Source organism: Pagrus major, chromosome 5 (genome assembly GCF_040436345.1).
Source record: "Pagrus major chromosome 5, Pma_NU_1.0".
NCBI lineage: Eukaryota > Metazoa > Chordata > Actinopteri > Spariformes > Sparidae > Pagrus > Pagrus major.
The window spans coordinates 6,436,457-6,455,146 of NC_133219.1; the positions used below are offsets into that span (position 1 = coordinate 6,436,457).

At 39.3% G+C, this 18,690-nt stretch overlaps 1 protein-coding gene across 1 annotated transcript in view; it reads right to left on the minus strand.

Annotated features, from left to right (window-relative positions):
- Positions 1–18,690, minus strand: part of LOC140995453 (transmembrane protein 132C) — a 154,214-nt gene that overhangs the window by 17,844 nt on the left and 117,680 nt on the right. The window contains exons 5-6 of the mRNA XM_073465452.1: positions 10,567–10,710; positions 1,323–1,531 (exon numbers count right to left, since the gene is read on the minus strand). Of these exons, the coding sequence (XP_073321553.1) occupies positions 1,323–1,531; positions 10,567–10,710 (353 nt within the window). The remainder of the gene's footprint in view (positions 1–1,322; positions 1,532–10,566; positions 10,711–18,690) is intronic.

Here is an 18,690-nt window from a genome sequence, read left to right on the forward strand (position 1 = left end):
TATACTTAATTAAACTTTAGTTAATAGTTATGTCACCCATTAACAAACAATGAAATGCTTTTTTAGCCATTCATTAAGCAATTGGAAAGGTTTGTAAACATCAGTTGCAACTTTATAATGACGATCCAAATAATGTTCAAAGATAATCTACACAGAATTTATTAACCATTTACATTTACATGTTTATAAGTGTTATAAACATCAGTTGCAACTTGACAATAAAAAATGTTTGATAAATGTTTTATAAGGCATTTGATTGGTTGCTAACAGTGAAATAACTTAAATAGAGTTTAATTAACTATACATTTACCATTTATTAATGATGGTAATTATAAAGTGTTACTATTGGTTATTTAGTTGGTAGTTGGCCCCTAGCGCCTGACAGTGCCTGTTATTTTAAAATAATTACCAGTGTGATGAATGATCATGAAATAAAGTCATGAGCTTTGTATTGTAGATTCTGTAAGTTGTCATCAGTTACTGGAACTGGAAAAATACATGTTGAGATCTGTAAAAAGATTTTTTTGCAGGTTTCTGCCTGGTTTCCAATTGTAAATCTTACAATGGCTTCACCAAAGATTCCCAGTCTTTATGGATCCCGTAAGATTATGTTGACCCACAGTCCATCGAAGAAAGTGAACTCAAGTTTTTTTCTGAAAATCACATCACATAATCAGTCGGTAAAAACCAGGAACTACCTGAGGACTGACTACTGTAGGTCGTGGCAAGTTTTCCGTCTGTTTCCAAGATCTGTTTGTTCTTAAGTGTGGGACATTCCTCTTATATTTTGAAAGAGGAAGAGCCAGTTAAGAGGAAGTTGTGTTTTTTGAGAAACATCTTATGGTTGTCAATTTCTTTCTGTTTTTGAGATAGAGCTGTTTGTTTGTATTGAGTATAGGGAAATGCTTATTGTGAGGGTTCTCAATGAACTGCAGCAACATTCTTAAATTGTCCTGGGGTCGAGAGGTTTGATTTTCTTTTGATCGACACAGATCACTGATACAGTTCTACATTGGAGAAAATGTTCTATGTTGAAATATGCTGCAAAAGCCATTAAATGTTAAGACTTTATCAACTTATGTTCCATCCAATTAGATATTTAAATACCTCTTAGAGTACTTCTTTATTGTAAATAAACAGCGGAATACATCTTTTTGTGTGTATTTCAAAGTCTGAGAAATGGTGACTTAGCTACAAGATGCTTCATCATTGAGTCTGTCAGAGGGAAAGACTTCTGATGTAGTCCCAGAGATTGAAAACTTAAAGAAGAGAGCAGAACTCACAGACACAATGCAGTGGACCTGACAGATGCAGTACTGTACCTCTGACTGGTGGCCGTGATGGGGACCCTCCACCCTTTGATCTGGCTCAGCTCCGTGTCTGACACCTCAATCTGGAGCGGGAGTCGAGGGATCCACACGTTGAGCTCCAGCTGAGCGCTCAGGTAGCCGTAGGTGAAGTTCACCATCATCTTCACCTTGCCCTTCATCTCTTTGCCATTCACGAAAATGTAGTCACACCTGTCTGACACCTGCGTGGTGAGGATTAAGAGAAGCAGTATTTTAGTTGAGCTCTTCTGACGGTTGCACCAGATGACTACACAGTCAATTACAATGTGCAATATACTGTACAGCGCACACTGTAGGCCAGGCCCTCGAGTTGATTATAAGGCTTTACACTCCTGAGCTCTCCTCCACTGATACAGTACTGCTGTAACTACTTTGAACAAGATGAAAGGTCCTCTATCTGCTCCACACTCAGGGTAAGAGGGAGGAGGGCAGCTAGGACATCTTTGAACCTGAGGGAAAACAGGTCGTGGTCGGCTCTTCTATTATAGTTTTGCCTGTGGCTAAAAGAAGAACCAACAGATGGAAACTAGTAAGAGAAGAGAGGTTGTCTCTTGATGAAATGACCAAATTCAAAGCCATCTGTTTCATAAATTGCTTTATAAATGGAATGAGCGGGCCAGTTTTGTGCTATTGAAGGACAGGACTCTTTGTTGCGTACTGTTTTTGCTTCTTTCTTTACTCGTACCAGCTTTTGATTAATGCCCAGCATTCTGTCTCTCTCTCTTTAAAAACACATGAAACAGACACACACCCCACACTCACACACACAAAAAGCCACAGAGGGTTCTCAGGAGGAATATCCAGCAGACACACACACAATCTGAGGTAATTAATCAGTATGTCTTAAACAGAGATACCCTGTTTTGGGGCTCTTTGTCAATCCTATTGATCCCATCATACAGCAGACTACTATGGCTGGAACCAGATGGACTTAGATGGTCTGGGGAAATATCTTTTTTTTTCCTCCTTCCAAGTTGTTTCTCCACAGTGAGATAAAACCATAAACAGCCATTCATCACGAAGCCGCAGCAGGATATCCTCTGTGACCAGAAAACTTTGTGTGTGACAGATTCTATTGCTTTCACATCACCTCTAGAGAAAAGCCAGCAGAGTTGTGGAAAATATTGGTTGGTTTGTTTAACTAAAAGCGGATATTTGGAGATTTGCTGCATTGATTTTACACTTTGCACTGTGGACTCTTCTCACAGAACCAGTGTGTGGTTGGACGCATCACAGTGTTTGCTTCATCAGAGACCTTCCGGTTAAAGGTTGTTTGTTGATCCATGTGGTGAAAACTGTTGCTTAAGAAACATAATGTAGGTATACTGCTACCTAAAGGGAATGTACTGTAAATGCTTTGGAAACACAACATCCCGAAGGTTTTCGCTCATTCTCTCACTAAATCTAAGAGCAATATAATGGATCTTCCTGCAGTTGTACACTGAATCCAGGCACCTACCGTCATTTGGACAGAACCAATTTTACCAATTTCAAAGTAAAACTGACATTTGGAATCTTGTCACTTTTGTGTAAGGAAATACTATAATGATGCTGCAGCTTTGTGACTATTTTTCCAATTTGCAAAAAAGAATAAACACATTTTGGACATTTTTGTGTCTGCACCTCAGTCTCTGGGTGGGCGTTTTTCTTAGCATTTTATTTGTTTCCCCTGGGGTTGACTGATATCCGAGGGCCAGTGTGGCTGAAAGAAAACTTTTTCTTCCCCTTTTGTCAACAAGCCCACATAGTGTTGGTTTTGCACCATTAGGGATTTAGGACATTTGTCCCTTTATACAATTGGTAGGATCTTGCTGCTCAGTTTGTATTCCATTCAAAAATGGAGGCTATGAAGCTAGCTAGCCTCACCTGCTAATCTTAACAACTATTCCAATTAGGCATTTATTTTTTCCTGATTTTCATTCAACACCTGTTGTGTCTAAAGTCCCACTCATTATGCAAAATGGCACCTTTAGAAGTGATACGTTACTGTAGAATATTATATTATTCTGTTTTTATAACAAACAGATACGTGTATGAATATTTTAATGTGCAGTTCATCAATGAGGAGCCAATTTCAGACAATTTGTATAACACAATTTACATTAGTAGCACAGTACTGTGTCAAATAGAGCTGCAACTATCGATCGATTAGTTTTGAATTATTAAATTAACCGCAAACTATTTTGATAAAAGATTAATGGTGTTTGAGTAAGTACGTCAAAAATTGTCCTTCAGTACAGTATTTGAATAAATGTACTTAGTTACATTCAACCACTGTTTTTGGATTCGACCAGACAGTCAACACTAAAGCAATGAGGTTGATTCTGATCTCTAGAGCTGAGTCACAGAGAAATGTTGGGAATGCTCTTATCAAAGATTGGGACCTAATGGCTAACGACATCAGCCCCCCAGCTAATACACAAGTGTCAGTGTGGCTGTCGGAATTGAAGTGATGTATTGAACTATTTTTAGTGTGTGCCCACAGAGATACTGCACCAATCAGACATTGTCACAAGGAAACCCCAACAAATTTAATAAATAACACAAACAACTTTTAACTGGGCATGAAGACTCAATTTAAAACTTATACCCCTACATTAAACTATTCCTATATAAACTAATGAGCTAATAGGACCTTTTTTCATCTGCCCTGCTGCTGGGGAGGATATAAACTAATCCTGGTTGAATAAGTCATACAATTAAAACAATTTTTTTGTGAAGTGCTGATGAATTGAGGAGTACAGCACTAAAACAAACATTACTGATTCACCAGTGTCATCTTTTCACCAATGAAATTATATTTTTGCTTGTTGTAGTTTCAAATTTCTTCTTATTGGTTATTACAATTTTAAACAAATAAGTAAACAAGTCAGAACAAATACCAATGATATTTATACTTATTTCTTAACAAAAATGTATTTAATTTTTGGTTTGACTTTAAAAATATTTATTTTGGTAGAGGTGACCATTTTAAAACGGTACAAAAAGGTCTCCTACCCAACAGTGAGCTGAAAAGAGCAGTGGACCTGAGCACCCAACAAGAATCTTGAAACCCCTGTGAGGGAGCTGAAAAGCCAGATCAATGGATATTTCCTCTATAAATTTACAGCCAATAATAAGCACAGGGTTAGGGTTAGCATACGTAGTAGTACTGTGCATGTGCATTAATGCTGCATGACGTAACAGTGAAAGAGTTGCTTGATGAGGCTTTTGAACATTTCTACAAGGGCAGTGTTTCCCCAGTGGCTACAGTCAGTCATGGAGCAGATTGGGCTCCATCAGGGCTCCCAGTGTGAGAGTGTGTTTGAACTGATAAAGATGTCAGAGGAGTCCCTGCTCCTTATCAGCCCTCATTGTTCGCCTCTTTCTCTCTCCCTGCACTCAGTCTGCTGATACTGAAGAGCCTTTGACAGCCCCTTCGTCTTCGACTTTTTCTCACAAGTTTGGTCGCTGCGACCTGTCTGCACGAGCAGGAGGTTGCAGGATAACAACTGACTGGGCTCCACGTGAGGCTCACTGACCATAGCTGTGGTGGCCCTGAAGGTCAAAACATAACATCCTTTCAGACGACATGACGGCATTTCACAAAACACCGCATTTTACAAAAAACACAAGATTTCAGAAAATGCAACAACATTGGAGAAAAAACAACATTTCAGAAAACTGTTGCCCCTGTGTTTTCTGAAATGTGTTTTCTGAAATGTGTTTTCTGAAATGTGTTTTCTGAAATGTAGTTTTTTTCTAAATTGTTGCATTTTTCTGACATGTTGTGTTTTGACCTCAGGACCTCTGTACATATCTAACAGTGATAGGAATGGTTAATAAAATAGATGTTTCTTGCAAATAAATGTATTCTTGTCTTTCTCTTGCCACATTAACAAGAAGCTCTATGAAGTCAGTGTACCCTTAATTGTTGTAGGAAAAGTTCTGTGTAAATAAGTGTGTGATTTATTAGCATGCAGCTCTGCCACAGCACGTCCCATGACAGGGAAATTAAACACCTGCTGGCATTTCTTTGATCTATTCCCAAACACTCTTAGCAGAAACAATTACAGAAAACATGCAATTGATATCCAGCCATCCCAACACATTACACTGACGTGCTTACACCTTCCTGCTGTGCTGTAATATTGGCTGACATGGCTCCAAATCAATATTTTAACATACAAAGACACCCTCAATTAATCAGCGGTCCTTTTAACCCCTCGCACACCCTCCCAGCAGGATGTGTGTTGTGGCAGACTGAGGGTGGGACTGTCTCTGCGAATTATACACTCTCCGTCATTCTGATTCACATAGTATCATAAACGTCCAGGAGGATCCACTGCCACATTAATCAGACACATTAGGCAGCTAACGGGAGAATACTTACCGAAGACATTAAGGCTGTCTCTGGATCTAGCCCAGGAAATTAACAACTCACCAGACAGATACAATCCACGGCAGATATGAGCGATGGGAGTAGGGAGGATGAAGGTGGGGTGAGCCTGTCTCTGGCTTGTACACAGACTTGGCTTGACAGAAGCAATTAAGCCGCTCAGACTCCTCTGCATAAGCTACGCCACTCATTTCAATGCAAGGGGAAGGCCTGTAAATATTCTAATAGCCCTGCTCCATGGAAGTGGTGGTTTTAAGAGCCTGCTTGTAGCATGACCTTGACTAAGTACAGACCACGGTTTAGATGAAGTGAGAAGATTTGCTTGGAAGCGCATTAATATAGAACTTTTTTTTTATATTCTTGTTTTGTGACAGCAACTAATATACATTCTTTCTATAAAAAAAGTTTCAGGAGTCAAAGGTTACTTCTACACCTACATGGGCCTCACGCTAAAAAATTGTAGCATTGAGTACCCAGAGAATGTTTGGACACACAAAAATAATCAAAATCTACAGCACTACACTACATTTAAAATGTATAATTAATTCACAAGTTTTAAACCTGCAGTAGTGGCTAAAATCTAAAAAACTAGACACTTGGGTAACTGTTGCCAATTTATTCCACATAAAGCAGATATAGAGCAACGTTATGATTCATTTGGCATCAAATATCTGGATATTGAACCTAGTCTAGGTTGACTATGTATGTGTTTGCCATCTGTCTTTGTTGATTGTAACGCTGATGAAAACAGTCATTTCGAAACATTGGTCTGTTTGTACTATTAAAGGCACAATATTTGATTTCTTCAGCTCCGGAGGAGAAAATCATGTGCTGAGACAGGCCTTATGGAAGAATAAACACCAGAAGTAACATCCGATTTTGCTCTCATCAAGAACTGCTTACCGATGGGAGGAGAGCTCAGAGATTACTTTTTTAATTTTGGGATTAGAAAGGGTATTTATCGTCACTCCTGTTCATCAAACTGACTGCCGCAGTGATCACTGTAGGTGACCTCCATTGTCGCGTGTTTATGTTTTGTCATGTTGACTGCTGACTGGAGCTGAAGGGGAAATGTACTTTATTTCATGAACGTAACGTAACAAGAGGAGAGGAGAAAAAGAAGAGAGAGAACCGGAGTCTCTGGTGAGTGCTGAGGTTAGTGAGAGGTTGACATGAGATCAAACACAGTACAGTAATCTGGCTGTTTGGGGTGAATAAGAAATAACACAAATGATCCCACTATCTAACTTGTACAAGTCACGTAGGACAATAATTTGATCCTCTAGTGGTGAACATACCATTAAAAAACCATCACTGCTGTTGAAAATATATCTAATGTGACTCAGGCAGTGTACATGGATAAGGTCATGTTTTAAAGTTTTATTCACGTTATGTTTAGTCGCGTTCACCGACTTTCTTCTATACTTTCTGACTCTCTACGAGAAATTAGTGACAGGCAACAAACTGAAATACACCAGTACCTTGAGTTAAATTCTGGATTTCTTTGGTTTTAAACATTTTTTAATACAAAAATCTTACATTTTAATTCTTTAAAGTGGGATCAGTCCCTTTGTTTCCCCTGGAAATGTACTGCCCTTGAGCTGAGAAGCACCTGAACCATCTGCATATACTGCTGGAAGATTTGCAGAAACCCCTGCTCTGACCTCGCTTTGTTAACAGCTACAATGTTCCCTTTAGGCGGCTGCTAACTTTGTCAGTCTGCGGGTGGCTGACAGAGGGTTTTTTGGGCTCTTCAGCTGAAAAGCGGCTGCCTGCTGCGGCTGAAAACAACACTGAAAAAAAAGGCCTTGAGCTGAAAGACGCTTAAATGCTTTGAGAGGAGGGGAACTGCAGAGTTGTGTGATCATTTTCCGTTGGTTGATCACTTTGAACGACCCTCCCCACATACAAGTAATCATGTGATTGTTGATAAAAAAAATATCAATCATCGTTGCTTTAAGTCTTTAAATGTCCTCACCCTATGCACCAACAACATAGGGAGCTGTAACACGATTGTACATGTACAGTGCATGAGCCATTTGATACTGTAAACGACTCACATTCAACACAGTCACAGTGAACCAGGCTTTATGCATTGCCCCTTGACTGAACTGTAAAAACTATAACTCCAGAAAAAGAAACATGTGCATGCAAATGAATCAAGACTCTGCCTGCTTTTAGCCTATACATGTCAGACAAAATTTGTTAAAGCAGGACAAATTTCCAAAGAGGTCTGAATAAAAAGCATGCGACCTGGGGTATTTCTTTCAAATCAACTTTGATTATATGGCCACAGGCGAATAAAAGCATAATTTAATGTGCGCCGTCATTCATTATTCAGCTTCAATGTCACTTTCTGTTTACGTATCGCTAATTCCCCTGGTCCAAATTAGATGAATTAGTCATGTTTATATACATGATGGCAGGCTATGATGAAAAGAGAATGTCCTGACTTATCAGCAGTATACATACTCAGATGAGTGCTCTGAGTTACAGATCTCAGCAGCAGAGCCGTGGGATTTTTTAAGATCTTTGACTGTAATCTTATTTCCCTCTGGAACTCATTTAACTGTCCCTAACTCTCAAATCAGACATGATAAAATGGAGCGATGTGGCAAAATGTCCTCCACTACAACTTGACTTTGTTACATTATCACTTTTTTAAGTGTAGTGAGTTTGACTTGCTGCATCCTTCTATCCTTTCTCACCTTGACAATCTCAAACAGGAAGCACGATTGGAAGGAGCCCTTTGCATATCAGGATGCTGTCTCTAAATACTGAGACTGAACTCTCAGCCACTTGAAAACAGACCACAGACAATGTGATGCTTTTTTTACGGATCATTAGGAAGTCATTGGGATTCTGCTGGTGAGAGACTTCTTTTGTTTTGAGACCAAAGCCACGGATACCAGGGCTCAACTTTATAAAACTGTAAGGGCCTTTGTATTCTTGCATGCCTTGTGCCCCAGGTTTGAAAGTGGCTCTAAAAATAAAGGAAATCTTGAGCAACCTGTCAGCAGGCACTGCATATCAAACACTCCCTTTCATGTTGTTTGTTTATCCATTCTGGAGGATTTATATAGATGTACCAAACATAGAACATATTCTCATCTATCCTCACATCAGCTTTAATGCTTGTCTTTAAAACGCCACAATAATAGTGTCAGTGTTAAATGCACATATTTGTTGTCATTCCTTGTTGAGTTCATTTTGATATTAGCTAGGTATAATAAATGAGTTGTCTTCTAAACAGGAAGGACTTTGCAAACTGCCAACAATTTATGACAGTGAAATGGACTTTCCCACAGAGACTATGGGACCCTCAAGGACATGTCCCCCAGGAGGGAAGTTTTGCAAGTTTAAAGTCAAATGCATCAATCTGGTGCACTTTGAGAGCAACATTCAGAGGCTATATCATAAATAACACTGTTATGAGAAGCGAAAAATATTTTTGGTTCACTATGAAACTGTAGCGGGCCGCCCACAGTCCAGGTTATTAATGGGGAACATTGATTCATTTATTGTTATTATCATGAAATAATTGATGGATAGTTAATCAACATGTACAATATGGGTTCTTCTATACAGGTCAATCCTTTAAAATTCCTGAAAGGGTTAGCAGCAGGAACAGTGCTCTGATTGCTTATGTGAAGTTTCTATGAATTCTATGTAAATCGTTGAAAAAACATCTGCAAAAATGGACTTGAAGTCAGCTGCTGACAAGGTATGTTTTTATAAGATAAGTGATGAAAGCCAGTCTAAACCAAATTTCCAGAAAATCTGCTAAATTAAATGCAAATAAATATGTGTTTCAATACATTACTGTTCAGCAAATACCAGGAGATAAACAGCTGGTGGTGCTTATTTACCAGTTGGATACTATTACACCAATGCAGAAGAAGAGGACATAACGAGATGATGTAATCAAGAGTACCAGTCAAACCTCAAATGGTAGAAATGTGACATGATGTAAATCTAACACTTATGTTTGTCTTTTGTGTTAATTTGCGAAAGGTTACAGTCTCCTCAACCGTTCTACTCAGATCTATTCATCATCTTTTCAGTGGAGTGCAAACTTCTGCGTTTAAGTCACGTTCCTCATGTATGTCATTACTTAGCTGCTAACACTATTTCTTGTGCACTTTGTCACACATTTGTTTTTATCAACACACCAACTTTATCAATGCAGGTGAAAAAAGTTTTTGTAGTATTTTAATTTTTAAGACTTTAAGCAGCTCCACTGAGATTCTTTTTGAAAGTGTACATTCACACACTTACTCACTGCAAGTTGTGGAAAAACAGTAGGTATGTTTTTATTAGATAAGTGAAACCAGGATTGTAAATTTTGACTACATTCCCAGAAGGTCTGCAAAAGAAAATGCTAATTAATATGCCTTTCCAGCCACTACCATTATAAAATTATTAGGAGTCGGGCGCCTCAAGATAAACAGCTGGTGGCACTGATTTTCCAGTCAGATACCATTACACCACTGCAGAAGAAGATGACATAACGAGATGGCATGATCTAATTCTCACATTTATGTTTGTTTATTGTATTAGTTTGAAGAAGGTTACAGTTTTTTCATCGCTCCACTCTATTTTTTGTGTCTACAGTGAAGTGCAAACTTGTCTAATGCTTCATGTGTGTCCTGACCTAGTCGTTAAATCTATTTCCTCTACACTTGGTCGCAATATGCTTTTATCAACACACCTACTTCTCTAAAACAGGTGTAAAACGTTTTTTGAAAATACTTTCAGCATTCTGTGAAAACACAGACTCACACACTCACTCTGCACACATAGAGGCTCGTTTCTCTTTCAACAATTCATCTCACTGACCTTGACCACATCCTCGTCTGTGGAGCGACACTTGACTGCTTCTGAGACATCCATAACAGAGGCGTCTACTCCAACGGTCACCACCTTCACTGGGACAGCCACTGTCTTCCCAGTCAGCACGGCAGTGTTCAGAATCTCAGAATCCTGGAGAGAGAAAGAAAGAGAGATCAGCAGAGCAACGGTGGAGGGCCTGGCACATCTCTAATCCATCCGACTGCAGATAATCTGTAAATACTAGCTCTGAAAGAACAGAAAAGAACTGTCGCTCTCCTGGAGAGAATCATTAATTTTTAAAGTGCAACATGCAGCATTTTGCATGTATTTTTGAGTAGCTACTCTTGAGTTTGTAAGTTGAGTTGAAACTATGTGGGAGTTGCTTTAATTATGTGAATGTAATTATTAGAATAAATACAAAACATTCCCCCCAATGCAACGCTCTTCAGCTGGCTAATTGATGAAAGTAATTAGCATAGCATTGTGGTTGGCTGGTCACCAAAATTATAGAGCGGAAGATAAAATTTTGATTTTACTTTACTGCCAGGAGACAAATGAAATGTAGGAGATTTATATTTCATGTTGGAAATTATTCATGTTCTATTACATGAACATTTGTCTATGAATCATTTGCTTCTCCACTCAGACACATCATCAGTAATATAACGTGGAGTCACTGAGTGTTCCTGTAGCCAGGCTTGATGCTGAGGGTTGCTCTCTCTGCAGTCTGTGCTGGATGTGATTGCCCTCCTCTTGTGCATGTGTAATTGCCTGGTAAGAGTACTGCCACGAGACATCTCAAACTGCCTTTTTTTTTGGAGCACATTGTGAATGCCATTTCTACCTTCAGTGGTATGTGTGGCCTCTTTTCTCACTTATAAATATATTATGATTCATATATGTTAATGCATGTCATTGATGAGAGGCTCTTCTGACCTGGATGCAAAGTGCAAACAACAACACGTGTTACCAGGAAAAATGTGGTAAAATGAAATGCAAGAACAATAACATTGTTATTATTATTTAGGGTAAAAAACTTGCTAGCAAACTGCATAACAGAAAAAAAGTTTGTATTGTCTCCATTATATTTACTAAAAAGCATTCCTACATAGTAACTGAAAAATACAGAACAAACCATCTTTCCCTAAACCTAACCAAGTATTTTTTGTTGCCTTAACCTAACCAAACAGCGACGGAAAACTGAAATAATAACTGAAATGAGTGTTAAAATAATATGTGAACAGTATAACAATAGCTGTCTCTCAACAACTCGACCCAACCCTTGAAGGACGTGGGCCACGAAGGCGTGGCCTTCATATACCACGAAGGCAGAACTGAGTTCTGTTAAATAAGACTAGTTTCTAGCTAGACTAGACTAGTCTAGTCTCCAGGAAACTGACCTTACCCTTGCGTCACAAAGTGCCGCTCCTGTTGCCTAGCAACCTTGACGGTATTGGGGTCCCTTGTTTTGTTAACATTTGTGTCGTTAGCTACTTGAGTGACCTCATACTTACATTTAAAAGTGAATTTATCTGTTCTGTTTCACTCTGTGTCAAATGTCAAAGCGCACAATGAATCTTGGGATAGGCCATTGGATGCTTCACAGCCTATTGCAAGATTCATTGCGTGCAGCAGCCGTCATGGGAGAGGAAGGCTGCATTCCTCGGCCGCATTTGAAGGAGCCTTCGAAATGGGCAGGATACAAACCCCTGTCTCCTGGTTGACAGTCTTACACACTCTTCTCCAACAGGTGACAGTCTTACACACTCTTTTTTTAAGTAGAAATGACAGTCCTGGAACAACATTTCCTATGATGTTGTAGGAACAACACCAACACAGTGATATCAGATAGACCAACTAGGCCCTTTGGAAGAGAAAGCTACTCTAATGAGTGACCTCAGTGGTCCTGACAGCTCAGGTTCTTTAAGTTCAGTGGTGCAGCTTCATCACTCTGAACATAAATCTTAACCTTTCATTACACATACACACACTCACACACACCAGACTTGTCACAGAAGATAATTGGGGCCAATTAAGATAAGTCTGAGTTAACTTTTGCTCTCTAAAGTCACACATGCACATTGTACTTCCGCTTATTCAACCCAAAGAACTTGGACTTAAATTACACAGATTGCTATGGAACCCTGGGTAGCACAATAAATTGCTGCCATTGAGGTCAGAGTGTACTTCTCAATACTTACAATTCAACGGACATAGTCTTATTGCTATTGGTGAACCGAAATGACTTTAGTTCATTGTACAGCACAATGACAAAAGTCTCTCATTGTAAGCTGTTTTCATTCTACTACTGGAATGGTCTTACACAAAAGCCCTGCTCAGATTTCTTTAATTTCAATGGGAACCCCAAGACACTCCATTTCTTTTTTTTTTTTTTGGACTATATTACAGCTTTGCCAACACTGAAGACATTGCAGTGGTTTTCTATTGAGGAAGCTACTAATATTTTTCTTCTAACAGAGGAAATCTAACTCTGGAGTGATGCCTGTTGAATAAAATGTCACATTTGTTTAGAGCAATTTTAAAACCTGACAAGCGCAAACAGGACCAATCTTCACTGTCTGACTTCCTGTCACCACATTCATGTGTATCCCACCGTCAACAGGGAAGTACACAATATTTGTACATTGCCCTGTTAAATGGGTTTCTGAAGACTTCCCCCTGTGTTTGCGAGCCATTCAAAGAAAAGAGAGAAAGAGGATTAAGTTTGGTTGAAAGGAGCTTGGTCGAGCATCAATTACGGAGACCATTCAATTCTGGAGTAAAATGATTATTAGTTGAGCCAAGAGATACCAATGAATCACAAAAAAACACTTAATCTTTGAATGGCTTTTCATTACAATTTTATAGACTGTGACAGTGTTATATAGCAATATAAACCCCCCTCTTACTATGCCGCTGACTTTGATTCAATCCCCCTTAAAATCGAGGGATGCTGTAAATTAATACTATGTCTGCTGGGATTTCTCCATTTCCAAAGGGTCATCTATAATACATGAAGGGGTAAATGGTTGGGACCTGGTGAAAGCAGAGGCTAATGTTAGATTACAGCAGCTGGAGATGACCCAGCAGGTTGAGAGCAGCGGAGAGCAGGGCCTGGCAGTAATAAGCCACAGCGGGATTCCACAGTGATGCATCAGTGGTCCACACATTCAGACGTAGACAGCGCAATTAAACACGAAATGGAGACCAGTGGTGCACATCAGCAGTGTTACTCAGTCATCTTACTGTAGTGTGAAAGAAACCACCTGATGAGAGTTGATGATGTTTTATTATGGTCAGAGATTCATGGGTTTCTTACTCATTTCATGAAAATGTACATTAACCTTCATTTTAGGATATGAAATGTGCAACATGTAGCAAATTGTGCTTTATAAGCGTGTTGCTCGAAGGCTATGAAGATGTTTTTTAAATCTCCTGTTCATATCTGTACTATCTGCATTTATTTTAGGAACAACAGAGAGGTTTTCAGAGAGGTTTTAAGAGGTTTTCTTGATAACACACGCTGTTTGTGACATTCAGATGAGATAAATGTGGTGAGCTCAGGGATGCAGATGTGTTGCAAAGTAAAAATGGTTTCTGTTTCCTGTCATTTAGGATTATTAGTATTAAGTAACTCCCTTTATCCTTTTTTCACCTGCCAAATCTAACAAAATAACACATCATGGATACTGCTTTATATAATTTAAGTAAAACTTAGGGCCTGTTATTGTTGTTGTTTTGTTTGTTTGTTTTTATATGTTCAAAATAAAAATATATCAATCAATCAGGGTTCCAATTTGCTCACAATTATTGTCTTTTGTTTAAAGGATAATTTGGCAGTCACATATCCAGAGAAAGTCCACGTGGATTGAGGAGGGTCAGACAAAATGGGCATTCTGAAACAAAACAAAAAGGAAGAGAAGAACTGTGTTGTGGCTTTGACACAGAAGATGCTCTATAGCAAAGGAAATGACTCTCCTCAGCGTGGCATCTTATTTCTGTCAAGTCTATCTGATCAGTATGCAAAAGATCATTTTACACACAGTAGATGTGTTTTCATGCCCTCTGACAATGGTGAGATATTTAAGAATAGCAGAAAAAAGAGAAAAATCATGGTTTGTGTTAAAAGACCTTTGCTCCACACAGGAAACAAACCCCAGTGTCATGAGTGAAAGTCATGTTTTTTTTACCCACTGTGCCATTTAAACCACATCCTACACCTACTGATGGTTGTCCATAACTTAACTTACGTCATTAGTGTATGATTTGTATATCTACTTTTGCAGCCATTCAGCAGCTGCCCCCCGCCAGTTGGACATCGAGCCCTGCAAACATCAAGTGCTATACATCATTTGATTCAGGAGAGCCTTAAGTTCCAGTCTGGCTCATTTAAAGTCCCAATTTTACACCTGCTTTGTCTGAGAATGGATGAATTTAGCTGAATTTGTCACAGCCATTTATTACAATATAACCGTCTGCATTTTTCAGTGAAAAACATCCTAATCCTACTTTTCATTTACTGACCATGTATACGTGTCCCAAAAAGTCGAGAGAATAAATAGAAAGGATATCAAATCACAGGGGGACACTGAAGCAAAAGTAACTTTTTTTTAGAGAAATACATGATCCATTGAACATGAACAACAAAAGTAGCTCGGAAACTATGTGGGTTTCCTTGACAAATCAATGCTGTAATCACATTCACCACAGAGCCTTTTAAGGCCCAAACAAGACATGTGATACCAACAAACTCTGCTTTTCATTATATGAGTTTTTTAAGCCTATAAGATTAAAAGTTATTAAAGATTTTAGAACAATAGATGTTTTAAGCCACCGATGGCTATCTCAGTCTTTGAGGGTTAAACAGCACCATAACTATCAAATGACTATTAAAGTCTACAATGAAGAAGGTTTGGTATTCATGTTTTGGTGCAGTATGCTCATAAATAGGCCAGTAGGTGTTGTTTTGATCAGAGTAAAATGAACCCTTTCAGGAGGCCTCAAAACTAGATTTTAAGATTTGATGTGATTTTATGGCCCATCAGAGGGCCCCTCAACAAGACAGACCCTCAAGATTATGTCAAAATGCACATATCAAATTAATTTGGATCATGCCTTTAGTGGTGTATACAGTATTACTGAGCTTATGCACAATGAATCAAATTACAACATGCGCCACATAGTGAATTTGGAGCCTTCTGGACCCACAAGTGTCTCGGGTCCCAGTCAAGTAGAAGAGAAAGAAGAAGAAGAAGAAGCCATAGCCTAGCAACACCTGCAACAAGTACCATTGAGCACTGGTTTAGAATGATGATGAGGTCACTATGCAACAGCTGTGCACTTATATGAAAAGCCCCTTGAAGCAGATTATAGCATGTTAAAAAAAGAACATTATGTTAATGTGAATCAGGCTATATTTGTCTCATCTTGCTGTCCTTCACATTCTTATTGACATGTGTCCTTTTTTCCCCACTCTAAAGCAGGGAAACGATTCTAGGATAATAATATCTATCATAGAAATCTGTAAAGAACCATGAATACAACTGCACAAATGCACTTAGTCATATTTTTTAAGTTTAGCATGATTTATAGTTCATTTGATTCTCAACTGTTGATGCTGGTGTCTGTGCCTTAGTTACAAGCCAATCTGCCCCCTCAAGTCTCACGGATAGGAGTCTTTGTGTTCAATAATCTGTCAGGGAACTGCCCGTCTGCTTTATCAAGAATCTCTCTGTTAGCATTCAGCACGCTGCTGTGGCTGGTAATGTGCTCTGGGCCGTAATTTCTGCCTGTGTCTCGGTTGGATCTGAAAATAAGTGAGATTTATGGTGTCAGCCTCAGTGACACCGGCGGAATGAGAAGTAGCGTAGCTGCCCGTCCTGGTGTTGCGATTAGCCTCTGCCTCCATGCTGCACTAACACATCCACATTCTGACCCCACCATCCTGGCTACTGCAACAAATGAACAGGTCAAGCACAGTGTTGAGTTGGGGATTTCAGGGCTTACATTATTCATGGTGCAGCACAGAAGAGAAGGTGGTAAACAGTGTTTATGCTAGCATATACACCTCTGTCTGCCCCTGATTGTTGTGGCTGTCCTAAAGCCCAAAACACACATCAGGATTGGAAAACACCCTACGGGCCAAATCACCTAAACCTACTTTAACCACCATAATTGATGCATTGTCATTGGACATAAGTCACTTTATGATCCTTCATGTCATTTCAAGAACAAATGCATTAAAAGGACGCATGAAGCGTGCCAATACTCAACTAACCTATAGGGTAAATGAAATATTCATAGTTCTGATAAACATTTTCCTCCCTTGGTGATAAAGTGAGCGTACGTGTAAGGAAGCTGAAATAGGAGTAGTAGCATAGTGAATTATATGATAGACATTAAATGCCACTGAGACGGTGTCCTGAAGCTATTAAGGAGCCTAAAAGAGACATGTCCTTTCATCAGCTCCACTCTCCACATTGTGCGTTGCTCAATGTGGCACTTCCTCTCTTCTTTTCCAGTGGGCGTTTAATTGGCTAGAAGCGGGAAACATGGAGGAGAGTGGGAATAAAGGCCTTGGTAGCACCATGCAGAGCGATACATCACTGCATGACAGTGCATTGAAGTGGTGGGACGGTTGTGAAGCCAACACAGTGCCTTTTAATGAGGGTCTCTCTCTTGCTCCTTCTCTTCTCTTCCCACTCTTGCTCTGCCAAGAATGAGCCACTTCCTCCCCTGTCTTCCCGTTTCACTTTTCCTCATTTCTTCTAGGCTAACTGGATGAAGGTGGCTGCGGTTTGCGGCACACAAAGACCCATCTGCAGTGCATGGTAGTGCCCTGTCTCAGGTGCATGCCGGTCAGAGATCTGATGTGCTCATTACTGTTGGCGGTGGCTGGTAGGGAGAAGATTAACTCGATGGCTGCTTTGATAGTGGATCAGCTCCAGAAGGTGTCTGTTTAAAAGGAGAGGTAATGGGGGAGCATGGTGACGATCACGATGACAGGATGAATTGGTGCCTCGTCAAGGGCCACTTCAGCAGGTACCTTGTTCAAAAATTAAGAGACATTAAGGGCTCTTCATTCCCTGTCAGAGTACATAGCGGAAGTCAAGCACACAAAAGTGGCAGTATGTGAATGAGCTGAGTTGTTGGATTGGGTGATAAAACAGACAGGTGTAGATTGTGGCACATGGCACATTTGTGTGTATAGCTTCTTAAATTCAGTACAGTTCTTTCTGAGAACTGTAATCTAGTTTTTTTCTGCAAATTGTTTGCATTGATAGGCATTCCAAATTAAACTTTTGGCTATTACTTTTGTATGTTATTGGATAGACATATGCTTTACCTGTTACCTGTTTCATAGAAACCAGGTGTTGAGCATAGCACTAATTCTAGAAAAATACTGAAGTTGCATTTTCAATAGCTGATTAGCTAAGGTATTTAATGCTGCCATTATGCAGAGGTGGCAAAGGTTCACACATCGTCTGCCGATCGATAATTCCCCTCAAATGCATTAAAACTAAAGTAACCAGCCTGTTTTGAAAATGTAAGGAGTAGAAAGAAGATATTTGTGTTCACATGTGAGGAGGAATAGTTCAAAGTTGTCAGAAAAATAAATACTCGTGTGAAGTACAGATACCTGAAAAATGTACAGCAACAAAATATTTGCACTTCTACTTGTCTGACAATCAAAGTGCTTAGTTCACTTCCCACCTCTGCCATTATGACTCAACATTTCTCACTATATTCTCTTGCTCATTCTTGTATAGTTGATTTAACATGTTTGTGTATGTGTATTGTACCAACCCTGTCGCCAGAATAAATGTTGTCAATGTACGTTTCTGCCAACCATGGTTATATTGAAAATGTATGTTTCTTCAATTTGTTTATGTGTTTATGGTCTGGTTTAGTTTAGGTTCATGAACACACAGTTACATATGTAACGTTGGTATGTTCATGGCTGAATTAAGTAATAAGTAAAAGTAGTTATTTTCACCTGAACCAAGATGTTATCCTCAACCTATATCAAGTCGTTTCAGTGCCTCAACACAACCAAACTGCAACCGTATGATGAATGTCCAGTGCAGCTGACGTTGCAACGATCATGCTGTTTTGGAAACAGTGATATAC